Here is a 10,507-nt window from a genome sequence, read left to right on the forward strand (position 1 = left end):
ACGTGACCTTTTCCTTTATCCATCATCTTCTTCTTACTTTCATCCAAAGCCTTTTGTAGTTCACTCTCACTCTGTTTCACCCTACTTCTTGTGTCTCTTCCCTTTGGCAAGGGAATTTTAGTAGTTGTTGGGGACGAAGCCTTTCGTTTCTTGGAAGATTTTGTAGCACTGGGGCTTTTGGTGTTGGAGTTCTCCTTTCCTTTGGATCATAACTGGCACCTACTTTCTTCAGAAGGTCTTCTAGGGTCTCCTCAATAGATGAACCAGGTTCATCTGCCTGTGAACTTAGATTAACCAACCTTTCAGCAACCTCCCCTGAACCACTTCCCCATGTCTTCTTGCCACTTTCTTTCACAGTTGCATGTTCAACCCCACAGATAGCTGGTACCATCAATTTAGAAGTGGGTGAAGAACCAGCCACTCCTTTCCATTTTCCCCTCACATCAACACATACACCCTCTCTCTCTTTTTCTTTTTCATTTTTCTTTTTACCTCCTCTTCTTCCCAATTCAGTCAATTCCACATTCCTGACAGACCTAACCAAAACAAACCTATTTTCTAAATTTTCAGTCAAAACAGAACTTACCTTAGAAGAGCAGTTTTGAGCTTTCTCAAAGTCAGAAGACCCGGTTCCTTCTTCCTCACTAGTAGATTTGAACGAATCGTCTAAGTTCTCAGAATCTTGGGCTTGGCTTGACTTCAACTTTTCATTCAATTTCTTTGAAAGAGCACCAGTTGCCACCGTTTTCCGAGCAAGCATTTTTATTCGCCTTCTCCTAGGCTGAGTGGTTGTGCTGGGTGGAGGTGGTGTGGAGGAACCAGAAGGGGAGGGTGGTGGAGGAATGCTTGGATTATCTTGAGGATTAGACATTGTAACCGACTTCTTGAGAGAATTTATGAGTTAAGCTTTTGGAAGAGAGAACAATTGAGAGTGAAATAGATTTTTGATGGTTTGGAATAGTGAGGGTGGCAGAAGGTAATGATGGGTATTTAAAGAGAGACCTATTTAATGACTAACGGTAGCTTTTAGCAGTCAATTAGAGGTCTAATCAACCTGAAATTGGAGGTTGGATGAACAGATAAGCTTCCCTAGATGGCATTTTATGTGGCAAGAACTCTAGTAAAGACGGAACTGGTTCAAAAAATAAATGGATGGGATTTTCTAATAAGTTTGAACATAGGTAGGACTCTGCTCATGATTTAAATATTTATATTTCTAATTGTGCAGAGTATAAATAACATACCTCGTTTTTCAGATGACCAATACTGATAAACCAGGTTCTTCATTTAGAATTCTCTTGATCATGCCTCAAATTACCATAATAGAGAAAATTTTGTTAGATATTAGTGAGTCATATAAACACATGTCACAGTAGTATACTATTTACAGTATGAAACTGAGTAAAAATTAATCTAGGTATTTACACAAATTCCAGATTTCCTAGCCAAATTTTTTTTTCATTCATTTTTTTCATTTTTTTCATTGTGCATTCTGACCTGGTCCCATTAGGTGATCTTAATAATCTCTAATTCTAACCTATTCCTTTCAAAGCTTTCTCTACTCAGTGCTTTGGTAAAGATATCAGCAATTTGTTTATCAGTAGCACAGAATTCTATGGTAATCAATCCTTTCTCATAGTTGTCCCTTAAGAAGTGATGTATAACATCTATGTGATTAGTCCTCTTATTATGAACTGGGTTCTTTGTCATGCTTATAGCACTAGTGTTATCACAATAGACAGGGATGCAACAAACTTCAATGCCAAAATCTATCAGCTGCTGTTTGATCCACAGTAGTTGAGCACAACAAGAGGCAACATCAACATATTCAACCTCAGCAGTAGATAAGGCCACTGAATTCTGCTTTTTAGTGGCCCATGATACCAGGCATGAACCAAGAAAATGAGCCATTCCTGAGGTGCTTTTCCTATCCACAAGGAAACCTGCATAGTCAGTATCAGCATATCCTACTAGATTAAAGTTACTACCTTTAGGGTACCAAAGGCAAATATCAGTAGTGGCTTTCAAAAATATCAGTATCCTCTTGACAACAATCAAGTGAGATTCCTTAGGATTTGCCTGAAAACAAGCACAAAGCCCTACACTGAAATTTATGTCAGGTCTGCTAGTAGTAAGATACAAAAGTGAAGCAATCATTCCCCTATACAACTTCTGATCAACAAATGAACCGGGTTCATCTATGTCTAATTTAGTAGCTATTGCAATGGGTGTGTCTATTTCTTTTGATTCATCCATTTTAAACTTCTTAATCAACTCTTTTGCATATTTCTGTTGATGGATCATGGTTCCATTTGGGTTTTGTTTGATCTGTAAGCCTAAGAAAAAGTTAAGCTCACCCATCATACTCATTTCAAACTCACTCCCCATTAATTTGCCAAAGTCCTTACTCAGTATGTCAGTGGTTGCCCCAAAAATTATGTCATCAACATATATTTGTACTACAAAAAGATCCTTACCTTTTTCCCTCGGGAATAGAGTACTGTCAATTTTACATTTCTTGTATCCATGTTCAAGCAGGAATTTGGACAGTCATTCATACCATGCTCTAGGAGCTTGCTTGAGTCCATAGAGAGCCTTATCTAATTTGTACACATGTTCCAGACACTCCTTGCTCTCAAACCCTGGAGGTTGTTTGACAAACACTTCTTCTTTTAGGTTGCCATTTAGGAAGGAACTTTTGACATCCATGTGATGAAGAGTAAATTCCATGTGTGCTACAAAGGCTATAAGGAGTCTTATTGCCTCCAGTATTGCAACTGGAGCAAAGGTCTCATCATAATCTATGCCCTCCTCTTGGATATAACCTTGGACTACCAGCCTTGCCTTGTTCCTTGTAACTATTACATCTTTATCAAGCTTGTTTCTAAAGACCCATTTAGTGCCAATTACTGATATGTCCTTGGGTCTTGGAGCCAAACTTGACTTCTCTCGAACTGATTGAGTTCATCTTGCATTGCATTTACCCAATCTGCATCTTGCAAAGCCTCAACAACATTTTTAGGTTCAATAAGAGATAAGAAAGCATCAAAATCACACAAATTCTTTAATTGTGATCTAGTTTTAACTCCAGATGTTGGATCAGTAATTATGTTCTCAATAGGATGAGAACTTTGATACTTGTAAGGTTTCACAACCAACTGGTTTCTGTTTGATGTTTCTCCCATGTTCTGTTGCTGAGAAACAAGCTCATGGACAAGTTCCATTAGGGGATTGGTTTCAGTTCTTCTTTGTTCAGTTCCCCCTGTCAGGTTGCCATGGATGGAAGAACCTGTTCCATCACCTGCTCCTTCTTTTGGTGCATCTTCAGCTTGAGCTGTGACTTCACTCAATTCTCTTACCAGCCCAACAGCTTTATCTCCATGTTCCCTGTCTCTCATAAAGTGTTAGTTTCATCAAAAACTACATGTACACTTTCTTCTATACACAAATTTTTTTTGTTGTACACTTTATAAGCTTTGTTATGTGAAGAATATCCCAAGAATACTTCCTCATCACTTCCGGGATCAAACTTACCGAGGATTTCTTTCCATTATCGTGCACAAAGCACTTGCATCCAAATGCCCTAAGATGGGATATATTTGGTTTTCTCCCTTAAGTAACTCATAGGGAGTCTTCTCTACAAGAGGTCTAGTCATGCATCTATTAATGATATAACATGCAGTATTTACAGCCTCTGCCCAGAAGCTATGGGACACTTTACTAGAAAGAAGCATAGTCCTAGCCATATCTTCAAGAGTCCTATTCTTTCTTTCAACTACTCCATTTTGTTGAGGAGTCATAGGGGAAGATAAATTATGATCTATATCATGCTCACCAGTAAATTCAGCAAACTTAGCATTTTCAAATTCAGTTCCATGATCAGACCTAATTGATGCAAGTTGATTACATAGTTGTTTCTCAGTTTTTCTAACAAAGGCAATAAACATGTCAAATGCTTCATCCTTAGATGTTAAAAATAATACCCAAGTAAACCTAAAGTAATCATCAACATATTTCCTACCACCTTTGCTCAATGTTCTTATTGGACCACAAAGATCCATATGAACTAGTTCCATCAATCCTGGTTGTGCTTACCATTTTCTTGCTTTTAAAAGATGATCTTACCTGCTTCCCCTTGCACAGGCCTCACAAACTTTGTCTTCCTTGAACTTGATGTTAGGTAACCTTATCACCATGTCCTTGGAGACTAATTTGCAGAGTTGATTCAGACTTGCATGACCAAGTCTTTTGTGCCACATGAGGGGATCATTGTCCAGCACACTCAAGCAGGTGAGTTCATTTTCTGAAAGAGTGGACAAATCTACAATGCAAATATTGTTAACTCTTTTTCCCTGCAAAATAATCTTGTCAGTGGTAAGATTAATCACAAAACATTTGGTAGAGCTGAATGCTACTAGGTTACCTCTGTCACACAGTTGTGATACACTAATTAGGCTATATTTCAAGCCATATATCAAGTAGACATTCTCAATGGAATGTGAGTTTGTCTTACCTACCTTTCCAACCCCAATGATCTCACCTTTCTTCCCATTTCCAAAGGAGACATTACCTAGGAACTGGTTCTTACTTCTAGTCATATACTTTGAGTAGCCACTATCCATGTACCATATTTGGCTACTTCCCTTCACTTGGACCTGCAAAACAAAATCAGGGGTTAGTCTTAGGAACCCAAACTAGTTTGGGTCCCTTTCTATAGGCAAAGGGGTGAATTAAATTCCTTTTGGCCCATCCAGGCAGCCTATTTTTCTCTTGAACAAAGGTTTTGTTCTTGTGACTGGCCTTTTCTTTTGCTTTACATTCACTTTTGTAATGACTAGTCTTGCCACAGTGTGTGCAAATTTTGTTTTTAGGAAGTGTGATATATTTGATTTTGGGATCCCACTTAGGTGTTGGGGTCCCATAGCCAAGTCCTCTCTTGTTTCTATTGTGGTGCTCTTGTAGCTAGGATAGTGCATCAGAGGACTTATTCCATTTGCAAGTTCTATCTAGTTCATTCTTCACTTTGCCTAGATCTTCTTTTAGGACTCTCATCTGCTCATCTTTCTTGTACAACTCATTCTTCATTTTTCCCAGATTTTCTTCTAAGGGATGTGTGTGATCAGCTTTCTTCTATCCTGTTCCTAATTTTAGTTTTAAATTTTCAGACCTAAGTTCTAAGACATTGGTGTCAAGTTCAAGAACTCGGTTCTTCAACTCAGCATTTATACTATCACTTTCACTAGCCCTAAATTCTAGATTTTTGCACTTGACTTTTAGGATCACACATTCCCTAGACAACTGTTCCTTCTCATTGTTTATGACCTCAAACTCATCAATGTGAAGTTTAGGAATAATTCAGATAGCCTTTCTTTAGACAAAAATTTAATCTTGTCTTTGACATGAATAGTACTTACCTCTTGTTCATCATCTGATTCTCCAATGGCCATAAGTGTTTGTTCATCTCCAGCTTCATCTTGTGAATCCTCATCTGAGGTTTCTCCCCAAGAAGCAACCATAGCCTTTGTTGATCCATTGTTCCTTTTGGGTTGAACCTGTTCCTTCTTCCTATTTCTTCATTCATCCCTTTCCTTCTTCCATTCAATTTCCCACTGGGGACAATTCTTGATCATGTGGGCAGTCTTACCTCATTTGTAGCAGCCCTCGTTGGTTTGTTTTTTAGGAGCCCTTGGTTTATTGAAGTTTGCACCTCTTGAAGAACCCTTTCCTCTCATTAAGTACTACTTGAAATCCCTTGTGATCATAGCCATTTTATCATCCTCTAAGTCTGCACCTTCAACTATTCTGAGAGCCAGGCTTCTTTCCTTCTTGGGTGCATCTATCTTCATAGTTGCTTTCTCAGTTCATAGGCAGTGAGATTTCCAATCAGCTCATCCAACTTGAGAGTGGCAATGTTCTTTGATTCTTGAATAGCCGTGATTTTACTTTCCCAAGTTACTGGCAAGACCCTTGTCAAGATTTTCTCAACCTTGTCTTCTTTAAGGATAATTCTTCCAAGAGACTTAAGTTCATTTGTTAGTGTTGTGAACCTTGTGTACATATCTTGGATGGTTTCTCCTTCCTTCATGGTGAAATTCTCATATTGAGAATATAATAGTGTTCTTCTTGATCTCTTTACTTAAGGAGTTCCTTCATGGGCCACTTGTAGAGTGTCCCATATCTCCTTAGCAGTAGTACAACTTTGAATCCTGCTGTACTCGTTTGGACCTAGTTCACACACAAGCCATTTCTTGGCCTTGGCATTCTTTTCCCATTTCTTCAAATCTTCAGTAGTACAGTCAGCTCTCGTCTTTGGCACGTCCACTGCTTCAATATTCTTCTATGTAGTAGCCCGGGGACCATCAGTAATAATGTCCCAGAGTTCATAGTCTTCTCCTATGATGTGGTCTCTCATCCTGTTCTTCCACCAGGAATAGTACTGGCCATTAAAGAGTGGAGGTCTAGCAGTGGATTGCCCTTCCCAGTTTCCCGGTGGTGCACTCATCTGGATCTGTTCCTAAGGTGTTAGCCTCTTCAAGGATAACCCGCTCTGATACCAATTGATGTTTTAGACTTCAATACCACACAAGAGGGGGGATGATTTGTGTGGTACCCAATTTTCACTTAACTTGATTATAGAAGGACCTGGTTCTTCTATGTGTTCCAACTACTACTGTTGCGGAATAATAAGTACAGAAAATAAAGAACACAGAGATTTTTACGTGAAAAACACCTAGCTCAAAAGGTGAAAAAATCACGACCTACCTTCCAGTAGGATTTTCTCAAACTCTCCACTAAAATCACTGAGCCAAAAACTGCATTTACAAAAATTCTTTTGTAAACCTATGATTAACTATAATCTCGTTGTAGCACACAGCCTCAACTATTGTGATAGTACAACTTCAAGTTAACTCTATATATACTTGAAAACTCTAAGTACCTTAATTGCTTCTAGATAAAGTTGAAAGGTACAATGTAAAATCACCTACTACAATTGAACTAGAGTAAAAGATAGACACTTGGAACTGGTTCAAGTAGCTTCAGGATTGCACGCTTGAATCACACATAAATTGCTTGCAAAATTGCTTTGCTATTTTGCTCTTAATTCACGTTTAACTTCTGCTTATGTGCATTACCTATAAAAGAGAACAACATTGATATTTAAGGGGTTAGTAATTAGAGATTGACTAGGATACAGAGGCTACTCTTCCATGGTGGAAGAGTTCTAATTGATCTCATACTCTAATTTTATCCTTTTCCTAAACTGTGTTTTCTTTGTGTAAGGAATCTTTCTCCTTATCCAATATGCAACCTTTTCGATCATGATCAGGAGATATTACTTCTGATAAATTAGATTTATCTCATTCACGTGCATCTCACATGTTTGGGTTTATCATGACTGTGCTTCACAGGATGGACCTGGTCCATGTCTGAGTTCTTTTGTCAGTCTTCAAAACTTCACATTTACTTGGGCCAACAGTTCTTATTACCTTGCTCACTAAGACATATAGCATGTATATGAGTTAGTAACATTAGGGAGTGAGTTAGTGGTTCATTAAGTGAGAATAATTCAGGAAAGATTCGGTTTAAATTGCAGCAGAAAAAAAAAGGTTATATTTAATTTAGAGACAAATTAGTAATGCGAAGATTATTTCTTATAGAATGTTTTGTTTGATATATTAAAAACTAATATATAGCTTAAAATATATTTTACTATCTAAACAAAATAAAGTTTGTTAATTATTTTGAGGGTTAGTTTTGTCATTTAGTGCTTTAATCTATGTATTGTTAATACCTGCATAAAATAATACATACATTTCCACATAAATTACAACAACAATAACAACAACAACCCAATAATAATGCCACTAGTGGGGTCTGGGGAGGGTAGAGTGTACGCAGACCTTACCCCTACCCATGAGGGTAGAGAGGCTGTTTCTGGAAGACCCTCGACTCAAAAATAAAAGATCTGTAACAACAACAGAAAACATGCAAATAAGATCAGCACCGTAAGTGACAACAAATAAGTGGGAAGGACAATAATTATGGCAATAATAAAAATTGTAAATAAAATATAAAATAACAGTAAAAATTAATAAACAAAAAATAGAAAGTGTGATGGAACAATAACCACTAGCAGTCCTATATAAAATGCTATCAAACTAGCTAGAACAACGAAGAAAAACGCTCAACTAAACCCTAACCTACAACCCCAATGTTCGACCTCCATACCTCCCTATCCAGGGCCATGTCCTCAGAAATCTGAAGTTGCGCCATGTCTTGTCTTATCACCTTACCCCAATATTTCTTAGGCCACCCTCTACCTCTCCTTGTACCTGTCAAAGCCAACCGTTTGCACCTCCTTACCGAGGCATCTAGACTCCTCCTCCGCACGTGCCCGAACCATCTAAGGCTCGCTTCCCGCATCTTGTCATCCATGGGAGCCACACCTACCTTCTCCCGAATATCTTCATTCTAAATCTTATCAAGCCTAGTGTGCCCGCACATCCATCTCAACATCCTCATTTCAGATACTTTCATCTTCTGGATATGAGAATTCTTTACTGGACAACACTCAGCCCCATACAGAATGGCAGGTCTAATCACCGCTCTATAGAACTTACCTTTAAGTTTCATTGGCACCTTCTTGTCACACAGGACTCTAGACGATAACCTCTATTTCATCCACCATACCCCTATACAGTGCATGACATCCCCGTCGATCTCCCCATCTCCTTGGATAATAGACCCTAGGTACTTGAAACTCACTCTCTTAAGGATGACTTGCGAGTTAAGCCTCACCTCCCCGTCCGCTTCCACCGACACATTGTTGAACTTGCACTCCAAATTTCTGTCCTAGTCCTACTCAACTTGAAGCCTTTAGACTCCAGGACCTGCCTCCATACCACCAGTCTTTCATTAAAGCCGCCTCTTGTCTCATCAATAGAACTATATCATCAGCAAACAACATACACCATGACACCTCCACTTGAATATGGTATGTCAATGCGTCCATTACTAGGGCAAATAAGAGCGGGTTGAGCGCAGATTCTTGGTATAACCCCATAACTACTGGAAAGGGCTTTGAATCACCTCACATAGTCCTAACCCGAGTCTTAGCTTCATCATATAAATCCTTTATCGCTCTATTATAAGCTACCATCACACCTTTCACCTCCAGGCATCTCCAAAGAATGTCCCTAGGGATCTTGTCACATGCCTTCTCTAGATCAATGAACACCATGTGTAGATCCCTCTTCCTATCTCTATACTGCTCCACCAACCTCCTAATAAGATGGATAGCTTCTGTAGTAGAGCGACCAGGCATGAACCCGAACTGATTTTCTGATATAGAAACCACCCGTCTTACCCTCCCTTCCACCACCCTCTCCCAAACTTTCATGGTATGACTTAGCAATTTTATACACCTATAATTGTTACAATTCTGGATATCCTCTTTGTTTTTGTATAATGGAGTCATCGTACTCCACTTCCACTCATCTAGCATCCTCTTCGTCTTGAAAATAACATTAAACAACTCAGTCAGCTACTCCAAGCCTGCTTTACCCACATACCTCAAAAATTCAACTGGAATCTCATCTGGTCCGATCGCTTTGCCCCGAATCATCTTACGCATTGCTCCCACGACCTCCTCCACCTTAATACGCCTACAGTACCTAAAGTCTTGATGACTTTCGGAGTTCCCCAACTCCCCTAACACGATGTTTCTGTCCCCCTCTTCATTCAGAAGTCTATGAAAGTACGACTGCCAGCTCTGCTTAATCTGGACCTCTCCCATCAATACCCGACCTTCCTCGTCTTTGATGTACCTCACTTGGTCAAGATCACGAGCCTTCCTTTCTCTCGCTTTAGTAAGCGAAAATAACTTCTTGTCCCCACTTTCACTCCGCAGTTCCTCATATAGCAGCCCAAACGCGATAGTCTTAGCCTCCATGACTGCTAACTTCGCTTCCCTCCTAACGTCCTTATACCTTTCTCTGTTCGCACTCCTCTTATCCTCGTCTGTGTTCTCCACTAACTTAAGGTAAGTCGCTTTCTTTGCTTCCACTTTACTTTGGACCACATAATTCCACCACCAGTCGCCTCGGTGCCCACCTGAGTACCCCTTCGAGACCCCTAATACCTCTCTCGCTGCCTCTCTTATACAGTCTGTCGTCGTTGTCCACATAATACTATCATCCCCATCACTCCTGCGCATTTTCCTTGGTTAAGACTCCCCACTTGATCCTTGGTTGCCCCTGTACAAACCTCTTCTTCCTCTTTATCAAGATACCGACGTCCATCACCAGGAGTCTGGTATTATTTATTAGGAAAACAAAAGTATAGCTACCAAATATTGTATAAATTAATGTTAGTTTCTATTCGGAGATTATATAAATATCCATAAACTCCAACCAAATAACACTTTTAATTAATTTATTTTCATCAACCTACACCTTGATAGAGAATTATCTGGTACGTGTAATACTGAGGCCTTAAAGGTAATAGG

General features: G+C 39.2%; 1 protein-coding gene across 1 annotated transcript; it reads right to left on the reverse strand.

The window, feature by feature from the left end:
- Window positions 1-9,544: 9,544 nt before the first annotated feature.
- On the reverse strand, window positions 9,545-10,216 carry LOC107828165 (uncharacterized). The gene has a single exon (XM_016655429.2). The coding sequence runs from the start codon at window positions 10,214-10,216 to the stop codon at window positions 9,545-9,547; it is 672 nt and encodes a 223-aa protein (XP_016510915.2).
- Window positions 10,217-10,507: the final 291 nt, after the last annotated feature.

This window comes from Nicotiana tabacum, chromosome 22, assembly GCF_000715075.1.
Source record: "Nicotiana tabacum cultivar K326 chromosome 22, ASM71507v2, whole genome shotgun sequence".
Taxonomy (NCBI): domain Eukaryota; kingdom Viridiplantae; phylum Streptophyta; class Magnoliopsida; order Solanales; family Solanaceae; genus Nicotiana; species Nicotiana tabacum.

Excerpts from the sequence above, each read along its gene's own strand:
- LOC107828165 (XM_016655429.2), bottom strand. The coding sequence starts at position 10,216 with ATGCGCAGGAGTGATGGGGATGATAGTATTATGTGGACAACGACGACA.